This window comes from Rhyacophila brunnea, unplaced genomic scaffold (genome assembly GCF_057557595.1).
Source record: "Rhyacophila brunnea isolate RB1 unplaced genomic scaffold, BYU_Rbru_1.0 scaffold_16, whole genome shotgun sequence".
Classification (NCBI taxonomy): Eukaryota; Metazoa; Arthropoda; class Insecta; order Trichoptera; family Rhyacophilidae; genus Rhyacophila; species Rhyacophila brunnea.
Genome location: NW_028232816.1, coordinates 10171486 through 10190249, shown reverse-complemented (window position 1 = coordinate 10190249; position 18764 = coordinate 10171486). Strand labels below are relative to the sequence as shown.

Sequence of the window (18764 nt, the reverse complement as noted above, 5' to 3'; positions counted from 1 at the left end):
AGCGGTTAATAAATTTGAAGTTAAAGATTTTTGTAGAAGGTTGGTATGTGTCATGCAGTTTTCCAATGGGCATATTTAAATACCTAAGTCAATAATTATTAATACTAAGTAAACTAAAAGTAGGGTATGCTTTCTGATAAGCTGATGTAAAAACAATAGAATCATGCTTTACTTCACAGTTTACAGAATATCGCTGAGACAAGGAAAATCTGGGAAAGTCAAAGAACAAAATTATCATGTACCTACCCAATAAAAATGCCATAATGTAGGTACTGGATACTTATCTGTTTTAACTAAAATTATAAAATAGCTTAGGTACTAGGTACCTACCTACATTTCCCACATTTCAAAATCCTTTCAAATTACTTATATATCTAGGTTTAGTTAGGACAGATATATATAAAATTGATGCTGGATTTGGGGTTAAATTTCAGTTATTTGCACGAAATAACATATTATGTGTTCTACAGTTATAAGCACAGAAACCATTTCATGAAAATAGTATTAGTTACATGCCTAACCATGAAAATTATGTATCCACATCGCGTTATTTTTATATTATGGTTAAATACGAAAACAAACACAACGTATTCCACCAAAAGAAATTTGATTTCAAATAAGATTTCATTGAAATAAGAAAAACTCTCATTTCATTCAAATTATAAACAATCTAAAAATCTAAAGCACTTCAGAGAATGACTCAATTTCTCATGTCGTCAGTTGTATAATACTACATATTTTCAACCCTGTTATAAAAATAGGGGAAGAGTTGTCGCAATCGCACCCTCTGAATAAAAATGTAACGACAAAACGACACGTCATTCGAACAATCGCTCGTAACTGGACTGATGAAAGACAATTCACAATAAATATTAAATGTATTTTTAACTGTCCGCTTTCGACAGGAAAGGGTATGTCGGGAAGTTCCTCTCAATTGAAATCAATTGATTTTTTAATTCAGCTACCTAGTGGTAATTCAACATGTATTCTGTTTTGGTTTTTGTGGAGTTTCATATTAAAATGTTAACACTATAATATATTACACATCTACTAATTGTTTCATGCTGAGTAGATTTCCGTGCAAATCATCAATATGTAGGAGTAGCGAAGAGTGGAGGTAGGCTGAAGATCCGCCATAAATAGTGTAGGTACATTAGACTTTATTAGTCATACGTATTTGTTTTTATTGAAGTAAGACTGTAATAAAATTTACAGATGGTGTTGGTTAGTTTTGAAATATCAATTATGTATACCCTGCTTAAACAAAACCATAATAGTTTTGGTATACTTTGGGCGATACGACAAAATTGTGCACAATTTTTCATTCATTCGTAAAATTACACATAGTGTTGGTTCATTTTTTTTAAATTCATTAAGCCCTGCACATACCAAACTATAATAGATAAAAAATATTATTCTATCTATAAAATATCCAAAGTGATATATGATTTAATCGCATAAATTTAGATATTATATCGATAGACGGGTATTTTTCGACTATTATGTATTATGACTTGGTTTCGCAGGGTTTATTTGAATTTTAAAAACTAACTAACATCATAAATTGTAGATTTATTTCAATGAAAACAAATACGTATGACTGACAGAGTTCAGTGTGCACTATTTATGGCGGATTTTAATAGCCTACTTCGACCCTTCGCCACTGATATATAGTAATAATAATTAAGGATATGTCATTCATTAACTTTTATATCTCAGGGATCAGCAGTTATATGAAAATGATGAGAAAAACGAACAAATCTTGAATAAACCAGACATATCACCCGGAATTCACTTTGGCAACACCCTGTAATTTTTCTTAGCTCAAAATTTTGTACTCATGATTTTTGTGTAGATAGATAAACGAACTCGTTAAATTTGTATGGTACTTAGGTACCTACATAACAAGAAGTAATTATTTTTATAATATTAATAATATCGACCGAAGGTACTTGATGAAATTTGAATTTAAATTCTAATGGATTTAAGCTGTGTACTATTCCATTTGAATTCATAGTAGGTACACAAATGGAATAGTAAAAAACTTAATTATTTTTTATCTAAATTGCACAATATTTCTACCCGAACTTGTTCGAGCTGAGTGTTATTGGTCAACCGATGATCTTTTTTGCTCAGTGAAGCAGTTAAACACGACATTCAACTTTTCAATCTATATAAAAGGGGTCACTTATTATAAATTATATTATAAACTCAAGAAATTGTCGGCGTGTTAAATCCAATTGAATCGTCCGACAACCGTAAAACCGCCCTCCAGCATGACCACAGCCAGCGAGGCGCGATACGAAGTATCAGGGCACTAAAGCAGCCACTGTAAGGATGCCAGAGTGAAAAAGCGGCTGGTAGAAATTTACTGCCAGGGTTGTGGCGGCTGAGTATTTACGATATCGCGGGCCGAACAAACGGACGATTCCAACGGGGAGGCACTCTGTAATGGAGATTATTTTAGAGTGAGTGTATATCAATACCTTTATAGCTTGGCACCAATCATAGATGAAGTTCATTCTCTCATTTGGGCATGGAAAAATACATATTACGCATTTAACATGGAAAAACCACGGGAGAACCCAATCTAAATGGGAACACACGCAGTGTATTATTATTGATGTCGCCAAGCTGCGTGTCCATAAACTGCAGTTAGTTAGCCGTATCACACTTCACCGTGAAATGTTGTATCGGAAATATATGGCCGTATATTACATACCGTCCAACCTCTTTGTGTCGTATAGTACTGACATAAAATGTATGTCTAAATAAAACACGATTCTTGTCGGTTTACACTTTGACACAAAACAGCAGCAAATAAATTTTGAAAATACCCGATATACTGGATTATTAAATTTGTTAGGTTAGGTCAGGTTTTCATTCTTGAATTCATGAATTATGCGAAAATCAGCTATGAAAATTTATTATTGTTCATATTGAATCTAATAATATTGGAGACCGTATAGCATACGGTCATCTCTTTCCGATAAGAAAAAGCTCACGGCGAACTGTGCCACGGTGGAATGTTTTACGTACAATTTACATGTACCTAACCGCCAAACTGAATGGATATCCGATGGATAATTAAATACACTCGTGCTCATGGGGCAGTAATTTGGATAAGGGGCAATGCACACTGAAATTCGTGGTGACATAAACAACATACCTAACCATAAATCATAACTGCCAGCTATGTTGTATTGTCGGGAATTTGTGGTACATTCATTATCAGTTATACGTGTTTTCACGTCAACAAGTCAGTCCTTTGTAATATTCACTTAATAAACTTGTATCTTGCTAGAGAACTTAGTGCCTCGGAAAATAACACCTACCTCTGTTATATTGTACCGATTGTACCCTTGTACTTATGTAACCATAAATAAACTCTCACTTCTCCATCATCACGAATAACCACGACCGCCTTTCATCTACCACACACCATCGACCACACCTACAGTCAGCAGTTAATTGATAATAATAACTCACTATCTATATTGCATTTTACCAATAAAAAAATAAAACAATATATAGGTATAAGCGATATTATACAAGCCTTAGTAAAGACATGACATGTTATAATATATAACATATCGTAAGCGAGAGCATTACCCGGAGAGAGACACAATCTAACGACAATGAATATAAAACATCCCCTTACGATGACAATGACAGACAGAGAAAATTACTCCAAAGAAAACGAAAAATTATGACTACACTTCACGAGTTCATATTGAATTAACTGCGAACGACCCCTCCGCTGCCTTAGGGGTAGCATAATAATGCATAGACAGGGGGGTAAGTGGGTACGGCGAAGAAGAAAACTTTTACGCGGCTCTTGCCTGCGTAAACCTTTTAGGGGTTGCGAATCGAGATTCGCCGTGTCGGGCGCTCCCAGGGGGGCAGAAATTCGGAAGGAAGGACGCACACAATGAACGGCGAAGGCTTCGTGTCTCTCTCGCCCCCTTATCGACCGGCCGCGCCTCATGCCACCCCGGCAGGGGGCAAGTGTAACGAGCCAACGAAGCACGTGTCAGACACACGTATCCGAAAATTACGCGTGGATTGGTATGCGAGTCTGCTATCGATGTAATTATGGCTAAATAATCCTATGATAAAACCCAAGTATTGTTTAGTCATCACTGATCATAACTTCCATAAATGGAAAATTAAAGTGTATTTTTTTATTTTGAATCGACTGGATTTGGTTCCTTCGATCTGTCGTTTCCGTACGAAATATGAGTGAAAAAATTCCAGTCTATTTTCAACTACGAGGGATCATAATTTAATTATTATGAACTTTCTGTAGATATAACAACTTCTAACAGCGATTCATGAATGACTTTATGAATGGTTGAATTGGTACTACTGTAGACAAAACAATAATCTGTTCATTAGTATCAATCAGTGTTTGTAAATTCAAAAAAATACCAACCGTTTTGACGTTTGAGCTTTGGATAATTTATTAACTAATGTTATTATTTTTTAAAACTGTAACACTAATCCATTGCGTTTTATTTCAGTGCAGCACTGGTAAATAATTCAACCATGTCCGATCCTAATAAGATCATAATATATGGGCCTCCACAGAGTGAAGATTTGTATCTGTATATTTTGTTTTTACGAGAAATGGATATCAGCTACTTGCTCACTCAAACTATTAGGTCCATACTCTGACTCATACACAAATTGAAAAACAATGTGTCCTTGCCGAACCCAGGATTTGAACCTGGGACCCACGACGTCATAGGCCGACGCAGTAGCCACGCCGCTATCGTGGGCTAAATAAATCTGAGAAATACTAAATGAGTACGTACCTGCGCAATGCAATATGTCTAGATAATTTAATGATTTGACCCAATAATCTTTTCTTCAACAGCTTTGTGAAAAACAGATTTTAGTTAACTATAGATATAAGTACATCATTATGGAATTTTGCTATCTATTATATCGGGATTCGGGACCAGCTTGATTAACAAAAAAAAAATCTGGTGTGAAACGGGCTTACTAATGGAATTAGGGTGTTATTCACCGGCGTATCGTATAATTCTGATTGATCTGATTGATCATGATTCAAATCAATAATTCGGCATAATGGAACCATACTGTAGATTTGTAGAATCTCGATAAAAAAAATGCATTTTTGAGTTATCTATATAATTACCCACTCAATTCTCTATTCAACGATCAAACTGTCGTATCTAAAATAGCACTACTATTGCACGTGCATAATGCGTGCTTCATTTTCGTAGGACACTCACACATTCAAAACCCGGCATCAACATGCGGCGTATTGAATATAGCCTATCGGTATTCTATTTATTATCTGTTCTGTGCTTGCTACATACACACACTTATCACGGCATCCGTTAGTTCATCAGTATACCTAGTGTCTGGGCTTTTTGTTTTTATATTACCTAACAAATGAGTGGTTTCCCAAGGATAGTGAACCAAGTCCATTCTGATTATTTTTGAGTAAGCTAGGTTCAGACATAATATTTGAGTATTTCTAATTCTGTAAGGATATGATTACAATTCTGAAGTGTTATTTTTAGTACTTTTAAGTTATTGTTATTATGTAAGGGAAATCATACCCTTGCAGAATAAGAATTATTCAAATATTATGTTTGTACCTAGCTTACTCAAAAAAAAACCAAAATGGACTTGGTTACTATGCTTGTGAACCACTCAAATCATCTCTACCTCTTTTCATTGTGTCTTTTTTTAGTGATGTGACGCTAAGATCTTTGGATTCAATTACATATCTCAAAATCTACGTTTTTCCACATACGATTACAAGACTACAATTCAATTGTTGAGTTTTAAGGTGTAGATACCATATCTTAATATCAATAATTTAAACATTTACAAATAACTACTACAGGTAGCATTTAATTTCACATAAACCATCTCGTCCAACCACTCTAATCTGTCTTATATTTATCAGTAATAATATTTAGTAACAAATTTAATATCCGTTAGTAAAATGAATCATTTATTCATTAGGCCAAGATAAACGTCATAATTATTATTCACTTGAATTTTGTGCAGTTTCCGATTTGTCGAGATAAAACCAGCTACTGCCTTGAAACGCTAAATTGAAATAGATTGTTATCTTGCCTATTGCTGTTATTACTAATAAATCAAATATAATTGACTCTACGCACACCAAAAACAACTAAAATATTTTATTGGCTATTCAAAGCGATTGGCACTTATTTATATGTATTGAAAACAAGGCTAAATGATTTAAAATATATGATACAGTCATGTTATAATTAATATAATGATAATGTCATGCTTTGGGGGATTATTAAAAATAAATCCGGGCACTCATTACCCATAAAGCACAATAATGAATGTGGGCATTTTCGCCAAAGTTTGTACATGTTTGAAATTTGGGTAATATTATTTTTTCACTCAAATTAACCATTTTTATATAGCTAGCAGATTCCTTGTTCTATTGCTGAATTGGTGATAGCAATTTTTCAGCAAAATATTGATTAATACAATATTTATATCATTTTTATTATGAAATTGGGCATAATAAGTTTCCGTTCCGTGACTACGAAACTTAGCTTTTAAAACATGAATGAAACACTTTTTATCACTTAAAAGAGCTCTATTAGATTAAAAAAACCATACACTTCAAAATAAAACTACAAATAGTCAAAAAATATTATTGAATTTTAATTCTTGGGCACATTTCGTTCCCCTCCGTTACCCTATGTCTATAATGGCAGAGCATTTTTCCTTTAGTATTTGAAAAAACCAATCAATGTTCGTTCTGCTATTTTTTTAAAGACAATAATCACTTTTACTAAATTTTATTGGAAAAATAAATAAGTTTCGTTATTTAATAATCAAATGAAAAATAGTTAACGTTCAACTTTTTTGGGGACATTTTCGGAATGGAACGAAATGGTAACGGAGTGTAATTTGTAAAGCTTAAGTTACATGTTACCATAAAAACAAATTTTTGTTTTATGAAATTTATTTGAATTTTTTGATAGACAGATAAATATTCAACGTGCGTCAAAATAACAAAACAAATCAAACTTAATCACTAAAATAGACATATTTTATAATAAATTTCACAATACTTGTAAAATAAGGTAGGTAATAATTTTGACACACTATACATTACCATAACTTTATTTGGCATTTATATTATTTGTAACTCAGATAAAAAATATTTTTAAGCAAATTAACAATATATGAAAAAAAAAATCAGCAAGGGATTCAGACGCGAGTTCCTAGCGCGGCACGGAGTATATAACTTTTACGAAAATAATTATAGTCAAACTCGGTTATTACGATCTCTGACATAGCGAGATCTCGGATGTAATAACGAAACATTTGTTGACAATTGGTTTATGATTTTCGCCATACATTTAATTCTTTCACTGTTATAACGAGCAACTTATCGGATATACCGAGCTAAAATACTGTTAATGTGTCGACCGTTTTAAAACATTTCGACCCTAAGCAATAAAATCCGATTGGACAGGATGCCGCCGGGGTCGGATTACGTTTATGACACTAGTAAAGTGTCTAAGTACCTACCTTATTGGTGTTTCACCGACAATAATAAAAAAGTATCCACGCATATGGTTGAAAAATCCAAGGTTTGTGAAGTCCGTAGGTACCTACCAGCGTTAATTACAATAAACAACTTCTTTTGTAGTTTATGAATGCCATGCTCGTTTCGGGGATTTTTACGATGGTTTCCAAATTTTTTATTTTCGGCTTTTTGTGTAATGTGACATGCTCATTTAAAAATACCTATTCTCTGATATAACGAGTAACGCTTATAACAAGCAAATTCAGTCGGTCCCATCTTCCTCGTAATAACCAAGTTCGACTTTATGTTGTCTTGAAATTTAATTGTATTCATCAACATAAAATGTAGCTATACAGGTTGATTGTAATCAAGACGTACTTTTCTGACATTTCGTGAATACCTACAGTTCTAGGTATTAAATCTAATCGAGTACACATTTCTGTTAAACGTGACAAAAAAATACTTTTTCATACATTTTTATAAATTTCTATGCCTAAAATGTATGGAGAAGTTTTAAAATTTTGGTGGCGTATAACAGAAAGAGTATGACAGAGCCAGTGCCTGTCTCGCAATTATTTCAGTCTGGTGTTTTTTCTTTTCCTTCTGTTGTTTTTTTTTATCTCCATACTTTTATGTGCGCTATTTTTGCGTATTCAGACATATCACATACTTTTTTAATCTTTATTATATTATTATATTATAGTCAGGTTATTTTTTATATTTTTTAATGAAAATATTTTTGTTTTTCATACGAACAGACAAAATAATTTTTTTTATAATCTATGAAGAACTAAACACACACTGTAAACCCAACTTTATGCATGCCATTTCGTTACTTTTACATTCCACATATACGTTACCACCAATATAGTTTCGGAGTGGAAGTAACGGATTCTGTTTCAGAAGTGTTTGAAGCCAAAATTTAGCTTAGTTTTATTGTTAAACCTGCGATATGTTTTATTATATCTGTAGTATGAAAGATAAGCTCCATATGTGTAGTATGTGAAATAGAAATATGTGTTTTCTTACCTTATAAATCGTGGTAACAGTAGTGGAACTTCTTAAATGACCAACCCAGAAAGCAACCTGTTCCGATAGCGATACCGACACACACCAACAATTTAAAGTGTACATGGCGATCAGTGTTATACAAAAATGTTGCTACATTAAAAAAAAACATATTTATAGTGAAAATTTTTCGCCTTCATGCTAAAATCGTGGTAACGGAATGTGGAGTTCCACTTTTTCAAATATCCTGGGACACACTTTAAACGTGATTTTTTTTCAATATTGGTACAAATTTACGAAAAAACTATATACCTATTTTCCAAAAATATATAATGTAAGCTGTTGAAAACACTACGAATTTAATTTTACACACTCAAAATTAATGACGAAATCAGACTTTGTTTATTTGAATTTATGGGTGGGACATGGTAAAAACGCACTACCTTTCGATCTAAATAATCAATTAAAAATATATACAGGTCAGATAGTTGTATTTAACTGATTGAATAGAGTAAATTAATAAATTTGCATGTTAAAAGTACATAACTTTCCAACATTTTATAATATAATAACTATGAAAAAATCAATCAAAGTCATGGGACATGCCAAAAACGCAATGTACAAACTTTGGCGAAAATGCCCATGTACTAAAACAGAAAATAGATTTATACATTCGAATTATAAAGAGCTAATTAATGTAGGTACTGACATTCGATTATTAATATTGTAAAATACATACCTACATGACTTGAAAAATCATCAAAAACTAATTTTGGACTGACTGGGATTTTATTTAACACAGCTTTTACTATCCAGACAAGAGTTCCTACAACTAAAAGACATTTTATTGTAAAGATATTACCTAATAACTACTCTTGATTTATATTAATATTTTTTTGTACTTATTCCACCTTATTATTTAATAAATTTGGACCGGTTTCGACCGCCTCAAAGGGACATTTACAACTGAATAATAAAACAGGTATTAACCAAAACAAAATCATGAAGGCGACACAAATAATCCACTAATACATCGCATTATCCGTCCAATAGTGCTCTGTCACTAACAATTAAATTAAAATTAATGAGATTGGATATTATTTCTTACTAGGTACATACATCATTAAGGACACTAAACAAATATTCTGAAATTATTAACTAATTGGTTGACAACACTAATGCATAAGTTTACTTATTTGTTTAAATTTTAAATGCTACAATGCATCGGGCCCTAACAAAAAAAGATTAAACCAAATCTACTTATAATTATTAAGAATGAATTAGCTATGTACCTACCAACGCTATATAATATATAATATCTGTTTTGATCGCCATATCACGCTACACTTTTCTATCTGGCATACTGTAATTATGCCCCTAATTAAAAACTTAATTAATTTAATTTATAGTGGCACATAGATCGTCTTAATTAGTGTGCTTAATCGAAAGATGACAGTACGTATATCTACTTAATGTAATGCGCTTAAAGACTTATTCATTTCAATGAAGAGCAATAATGAGGCCATCCTCCCCCTTAGTTACACGACCGTATCACAGTGATGAACAGTGAGAGATAATTACTATATTTTTTCGAAGATCGTTTGGTAGATGAAGGACATGTTCTTCTGGCATTGCGACCACGACAAAAAAATCACTTTGTAACGGCGTTAGTGTCATTTGAAAGTAACTATACCAAAATGAGTCAGCGGCCAAATTCCGCATATACAACGCGTGCGTTCAAGATAACATATTATTATATTCTTTCTAACACTACAATAATCCACGAGGCCTAATGGCAATAGTAGAACAGTAGAAGTGAAACAACCACATAAACAGCAAGGTTTTGAGATAATCACATAAATGCATTATTTAATTTAATAAATGCAATTTTATAGTACTTTTTCTACTTTTATTAATTATATCTGGATCGGTTTCGTCCGCCTCAGAGGGACATTTTCAATGCATTTCCACCATGAATTGACAGTTAACACAATAAAAGAAAATACATAGATGTATTGTGAACTCACTTAGCATCGAACCCGGAGCCCCCAGCAGGTAAGGCACTGGCCTTGCGTACTGGACTATGAGGGTCGCGAAATCTACTACGACTGTGAGATCTCGAAGTTTGAGAATCGATGTCTCTGCCGAATCTTAGGGGTACATTGGTAAAACCGCGTCACAAACACTCGAGTTGATATGTCAGTCCACGGCGACGGATGACACCATAAAGAGGCACTTCATGTGCAACTCCGGATCCTACAAAAGTGACGTAGAGTGAATGACAATTTTAAATGTTCGATTTAAAGTTAAGTTCGAAAGATAATATTGTCATCGATCAAAACCCGACAAGTCACTTAGCTTCCTTTACAATTCAGAGGTGACAAATATCAGGATATGATAAGTGATGTTCCACCGGGTGGTGGTGGTGGAAACTCTCCCGAACGTGTATCAAACTCTCAGGAGCCGTCTGAGTAATCGAAGGGCAGTGCTGTCGTTCTAATTTTATAACAACCGGTTCGCAGGTTAAGTTAACCAAATAATTACATCGACAGCCGAGGTTAATCCACTACTGGATGAAGCCCTCTACATGGATCTTATGACTCTCTTCAGTGATTGTTTTCATTGACGTATATTTGCAGTGTACCTCATACCTACCTATGCAGTGTGGCACCAGGAAACTCATAAATAATGGGAACTGAAATACCTAACGGGTAAGGAGTAGCAGGTAACCGATCTCGAGTAAGGAATAAGCCGGGTTAAACTTAAACACGTGTCAAGAATACGCCATACGTCGAATACTGACAAACAGCTCTCGGTTTATGCATTGACGCTAATTTAATATTGATGTAGTACACACACTATTGCACGCGCACAATGCGTGTTTCATTTTCGTAGAACAATCACACATTCAAAAGCCTGCAGCAAAATGTAGTCTAGTGAATATTGCACTCACAGATAATAAATATAATTCCGATATACTATCAGGATACACTACATTTTGACGCAGGGGTTAGAATGTGTGAGTGTCTTACGAAAATGAAGCACACATTATAGACGTGCAATAGTGTGTGTTGCAACTTCAAATACAGCAATATTGAATGAGTGGCAGTGCATAAAACGAGAGCAGTTGTCGGAACGAAATACAAGCTAATTCTTAACGTGCTTAAGTTTATTCCATATTTTTCTACACTCGAGATCGGCTGCCTATTTCTCCACACCCGTTAGGTATTTCAGCTCCCATTATTTCTGAGTAACCTTGTGCACTGCAACATTTTACAGTGTCTTTAAGTTATCATAAGAATAATAGATTTGTAAAAATATTATAATATGTAGTAATCAGTACAATATAATCTCAGTTATGACTGTTATGAGATTGACTATGCCGCCAGGGTCGGATCAGGTTTATGACACTAGTTAAGTGTCTAAGTACCTACCTAATTGGTGTTTTCGCCGACAATAATAAAAGGTATCGGACGCATGTACGGTTGAAAAATCCAAGGTTTGTGAGGTTCGTAGGTAGCTATCAGCGTTCATTACAATAAACAACTTTGCTTGTTGCAGGGATTTTTACGATGGTAAACAGATTTTTTAATTTAGAGTTTTTGAGTAATGTGACCGCGCATTTAAAAATACCTATTCTCTGATATAACGAGTAACGCTTATAACGAGCAAATTCAGTCGGTCCCATCTTCCTCGTAATAACCAAGTTCGACGTATTAATTCATTAATACATATGTAGTTTTAATTGTAAAACAATCTTTCCATTCATCGCATTGTTACATTTGAGGTTTTGCTAGCGTATAACCGCCCCATTAGCGTACAGCCCAAGAACAGTAATTTAACAACCGGCTTGCGCGAACCGGTTGAGTGACGTCACCGTATCAAACTCTCGGGGGCTATGTGAGTAATCCAACGCCACTTAAAGCCAGCGTATGAAACGACGTAAACCCCTACACCCGGGGATAGGAACCTGGCCCTTATACGCTTCGGGAATTCGGGCCGGATTCCTCGGCAGGTGTCGACCGTAACAATGAACGCCTCAATTAAGTCAGAGTGGGTGCGACTGTGCATTGCATCGTAGACATTTGTAATTTGCCGAGCGATCGCAAGGGGTTGCCAGTTGTTTGGCGGAATCCCATTACGGGAAAACAGCCACTGTATCCGTTTGCATTAATAAGATGAAGCCAGGCCTGTCTGCCCACACCCTACCTACAGGGATAGGTATTGATACAGTTTAATAATATGTGCGAACATCAAATATGTCACCTAATGATAATTTCGCGTTATTAATATAGGTACCAGTGGCGTTCGGTCACTTTGGCTTGTAAAGATTCTGTTAAAAAGTATATTTAAGTTAAACTACTATTTGTCACATATTATTATACGATTGATTACCTATGGTATGTCGTATTGTAACATGGGAACATGGAAGCTCTTATATATTTCTAAAATAATTAGCAACGTAAGACATATTAGTAAAATATAACCTATTAAAGTAAAGTTAAATAAAATGTATCATACGATTTGCACAATAATTACCTACCTATTGCCAGTGCAAAAAATTTTCAACTAATATAGGTAGATATTATAAGTATCGAACGTTAGGCGTAATACCCACTTAACGCAACAAGTGGGGCTCTCGCGCAAAATTTCACAAGTGGCGCGTAAATCATCGAAAATACAACGTAATCAAATAAGCCAGCGCACACTGGATTTGACGACGCATTGTGCCCGCCTGCCCCATGATTCATCGTTTTTTTGGCTTCTCGGCGATACGAATTAACTAAAATACAACGTAGTCCATTCATTGAACACGGAACAGTGAACTCTTTGTTTAGTTATTGCGTGTCCGATATTTCGCTGGTATAATGATGTCATCGTGAATATTAATTACAAGCCCCGAGAAATTTAATAATATTTTTATTGCTTTGTTATGAGAGACGCTGATAATATTAATTATTTTGTGCTCCTTGAGCCCCTTATTACATAGGTGAAGGGTAATGCGCGGGTGAGAGGGGGCATACTTCGTAGAGAGCGCACCGAGCGCCGCGTTGGTGGGCTTTATGTCTAGGGTTCAACAGATGTTACTTCATAACAGTACATAGGTAATATCATTGCATATTAGGTAATAGATCGATTATTTCTGGTAATGCAGAGCAACTACAGCATACTTATATAGACCGCACAACCCTGGTAGGTATTACGTAATATTAAAAACGTATATATAGCATATGGGCGCGTATCTTGAGAGGCGTAGGTTCGAATCCTGCTGGGCGTCCGCGTGAGATTATAATCGCGGGTTAATGATATACCGGTGACATCGATGTGATCAATAGATTGATTAAATTAATTAACTGAGAGACTTGATTCGAGTGGAATGACGGTTGACTATGTCGAGCGAAGAACTAGTGACAATAGTAGTAGTGCGTCCCGTGTCGGACTCGATGAGTGAGTGAGGACTCATGCATTGTCCTTCCAATTTATACAAATGCAGTACATATATTACAAGAGATATTGTCGCAATTAACAAATCATAACATACCCTACTGATCTAGTTGTGATTAAGGAAAATGCTGACATTTATAATAGCTCTATTGTTTTGTTTTGACTACAAAATATACATTTTAAAGTGTGTCACTCATTTAAGGCTATACCTCAGTTGAGGCACGCTCTAAAAAGATCGTGGCTTGGCGATGCGCGGATTGCGGGTGCAAATGACGCATGCCAAACGAAATATAATCTGTCATATAAATCCAACATGCGTCCATTTAATGTTCTGTTTATTGTTCTATTAATAACAATAATAATATATTCATTAACATGTTTTCTTTTCCAAGTAAATGGGTAACGTTTTAAGTCATTTTTACACGATTTAAGAATTAATACCCCCGTCGCCATCACGAAACAAATTGACGTGTTCCCAGCTCAACGTTCTCTCTCCGAATGCCAGCGAGTCCAAAATTTCGTCGCGCCTATAGTTGAAAATTATTTGCCGTTTCACTGATGTATCGTCTTGCTGAGTGGTATTATTGCTACAGTTGTCATTTTGTGTCGCGACCAATTAATTACTTTGGAGGTGGAGCATTGAATGGGGGAAAGAGTCGATTGTAGCGCTAATGAAGAAGAAGAGAATTTCATTACTGTGTGACTAATATGCGAGTCTTTTTTTGCTGGAATCAAATATCTAATATTGTAGAAGTTAGAAGGTACGTAATACATAATGCTTTCTGATTTCGCTCGCCACCTCAAGAGTGGGTATCATCAATCAATGTTACATTTATTATCATTTGCCAGGAGGTTGACGAATGGGCCTTAATACTAGAATTAATACAACAATGCACTAAGAACTGTGCGAATCAGTCGTCACCAAATATTGGCACTCGAAACACCGACAAAAATACGTTTTTAAGATTAATAATACGTCGTCAATTTCAAGACACCGAACGGTCTGAAAATCATCCTCAACTTTTATTTCACTCGGTTTATGTATATCTGAAAATGTTGTAAACCAGCGGGGGTCTATTCAATACACAAGCCTGCTTTTGGTCCGCTGCGGCAGCTAAATAGGGTAGGAAAGTAACGTAATTCAAAATACTAATACATTAGAGTTGGCACTCTCCATCGTTGAATTTACCGAGGTGGTGATCGTTCAAAATATTCTGCAAAATGACGAAACCATAGACTAAATTTGATGCCATGATAGCGTGACAGTACGCGACGTGTCAAAATACAGATTATTTATTTTACTACGGTACAAAGATTTATGAATAAAATATTCTTCATTCAAGTCTTAAATATAAAATAAATTAATTGATTGATAGATATTACAGACGACTGTCATTCATTACTAATTAATCCAATCGAATTGTTTCCCTCCCCTTCAAATAAATGCATTAAATAGATAAGACACTAATGCAGTATTTAAACCAGAATTAAATTGCACTCCTCGACAGGTAGGCAATATCGAATTCCAAAATGATTGATTTAGCGTATTCCACTTTGGAAATAATGATCGTTATTCAGTCATTACACACACCTGACCATTTTTTACAGCGCCAAGGTGAGTTCCTTCTATATTTCTGCTGCCTTGGTATTTATTCAATAGTAAATAAATAACAGTACGTAAGTAATCCTTTTTTTTTTAATTCAATCAATGAAAATGTTTATATTCTCGAGGATGAATATAGTCTTCTTTGTGAACAACATAATCGTTCACTGTGTAATTATTAGTAATAGACAGACATGACTGTAAAAATTATTACTACCTACTGAACCATATTATGTTCTTCCCGTAATCACATACGAATTGTACGTATGCGAATCATGGACCAAAATCGTGGATCAAATAAAGAAATAAAGAAAATAATTCCATGTAGTTTATTAAAAACCGTATATCGAAATGGCAGGAGTGACAGGACCGACGTTTGGAAGAAGATATAATCGCTGGACAAATCTAGTCACCTTACCAGGGTACATACTTAATTCAAATAACTATTCTTTTAATAAAAAGGGCTTAATTTAATTTAATATCCACTTAAAAATAAATAATTCGTAAAATTTATTCGGTAATTTATATTTACAGCACCAAAATTTTAGAGATTCACTAATTACACAATATGTAGGGTATTTACTAAAATACCATAACCACGGATTCGTATAAGTACACAAAATATGGCTTTATTCTCAATTTCAAAATGAAAACGTTTAATATAAACAATACTTACGATTGTATGATATAAAAATATTTTTCGTGGTCATGAAATGTGTAGACAAATAACTTTCCTAATAATTAGAAACGAATGGTTCAGTTTTAGGTCCATAACATAATATATTAAATTCTTCATTTTCCACTTTTATATAAACTGACCGTATGTACTGTCAAAAAAGAACTTCTTGTCCACGTGTTAAAACTTACTGTAAACTAACAACCCCTCCAGTGCAGCTAAGCACACTTCAAATGAGAAACGCCCCCAAAATCATTTAATTTTACGCTCCCGTGGTGTACGGATCTGTCAATTTAAGTAATTTGAAACTTTTTATAATAAAATATTTTTTTATATATATTATAATAAAGAATTACTATGTTACTACGAAGTGCTTTATTACGAAGAAGAAAAGGAGTCACATCTAAAAAAAAGCTGATATATTATTTAAATACGCCTCTAGCACGCGTTGCCGCCATGACAGGTACGTCACTAAAATTCTTCTACAGCGACTGCCTGTTATCGCCAATTTCTTGTTGTCTGACAATATGAACTAATAGGTAATTACTAGATTTGATGTCAGTATCGCATAGTGACATCTTAGAGATGCAAGCGAGGCGGATTAGTATAATTGTAATACCATTATTTTTATACATCGAGTACACTTCGCCGACAGCGCTGTTTATACTAAATTAATGAGGTGTTTACAAAATGAAATTAGCAATTCAATTTATTGTAACTTTTTTGTAACAAGGCCGAGTGAGACATTATTTCTAAGGCAATCGCTGGTCAATTGAATTGGGATTGCAATAAATCATTGAGCTGTGGTCAGTTCTAGAATGACGATTTCTAGCTATTTGTATTCAAATAATTATGCTATGTGTAATTTATGTTTTTAATAAAAACATAGATATTGACCTGTTAGTCCAATTTGTGTCAAAACATTTATCAAAGTGCCGAGAAAAATCAGCTTTTGTAAGTCCTGACTATTTACGAATGCCGAATACAATCAGATATTTTTCTTTTTTTTTAGAATTATTAATAACCATGTCCTTGCTTTTTCGTACAAGGTGGTTGTTAGTAATTTTTGAACAATCACAAACACCCAGACTTTGAGAAAAACACATAAATGTTTTTGTCATAACCGGGAATCGAACCCAGAACTCTCATGTGGAAGGCCAGCGCCTTACCCACTGCATCACGAGAGCCGCCAACATTCAGATATTTCTGACGAGGCTACTATTGAGTTTCCCGACACAAGTATACCGACATCAGTCGAACAACGGTGAGTTCACCGCACCTATGAACAAAATTATTCGACAGGCGGAAAACAGTGTGTCCAATAATTAATAGTCCATAAATAAAACGGTTCGAATCTCAGAGTTATGATATATTATACAATGTATACTTATATATATAAAGCGCATATTGTTCGGCAAAATGAAGCCGTGTTTCTTGCGTATAACACATAGTAGAACCTCGATTTTATTATTATCAACTTAACTATGAAACTTTATACCATCGTGTTACTTCTCAGTGCGGCTACCAAATTTAAACCCAACATAGTTAACCATTATGTTCTACCAAAATAACTAAAAATAATTACCACTTACTCTATATATAACACAAAATCAATAAATTTCAGCAACAGATGCTCACAGTTTTTAAATGAATGTAACCAGTAAAATCCATATTTACCGGCGAGATTTACAAAAATATTTAATTCAGCCGTAGAAATTCTATCTCACTCTAACGCTTAGTGCGGAGATATAAGCGTGCCGAATGCTTACTCACTCGCACTTATGGTTCGTTTTTGTTCAGGCCTTGGTTCTAATGAACATTTTAGGTATAAAAACTGTTTGAAAGTTGTATCAAAACATACATTTACGAACGTTTAATATGTTTTGATACACGGTTTATAATATCGTGGGTCCTGGATCTGTTAAATTCAGATGTTTTTCAATCTGTGTTTGGAGTATTCATCATTGGTTTGGAGTCATAGCATGGACCCAATATTTATCGTAAACACAGAAATCTGTACAACGTCCACTATGTGAAGGCCTATTTGATCATCTTAGAATCGAACTTTTTTTAAGGGTTCAAAATATCGATTGGAAAACTAGACCGTGGATTTATTAATAAAAACAACAATAAAATGAAAAACATTACGTTATTCCGTCTAATAGGCCCGGCGTGTATCTGGCGTCCAGATCTACTCAGGAGGTATTTAATATTTATAAAGGGTTCGGATATAATGTTTGACACTTACCACCCTCGGTCTCGTGCCACACGATGCCCTCTAGCGTGACGGAGGTGCCGGGCTCGCAGGGCCCCAGGCAGTCCGGCTCGGTGATCGTGCCCACGCTAGTTCCAACGCACACGTCCGCGCTATCCTGTAACAATACAAAATACAACGAATTAATTACCTTATTAATTGACTGTAAATTCGCGCAGCCGAAGAAAAACTATCCGACCCACATTACTGACAA

General features: G+C 34.5%; 1 protein-coding gene across 1 annotated transcript in view; it reads right to left on the bottom strand.

Moving 5' to 3' along the window:
* sbb (scribbler) overlaps positions 1 to 18764 on the bottom strand; it is a 500943-nt gene that overhangs the window by 98924 nt on the left and 383255 nt on the right. Inside the window, exon 3 of the mRNA XM_085943600.1 lies at positions 18545 to 18668. Coding sequence (XP_085799726.1) covers positions 18545 to 18668 — 124 coding nt within the window. The remainder of the gene's footprint in view (positions 1 to 18544; positions 18669 to 18764) is intronic.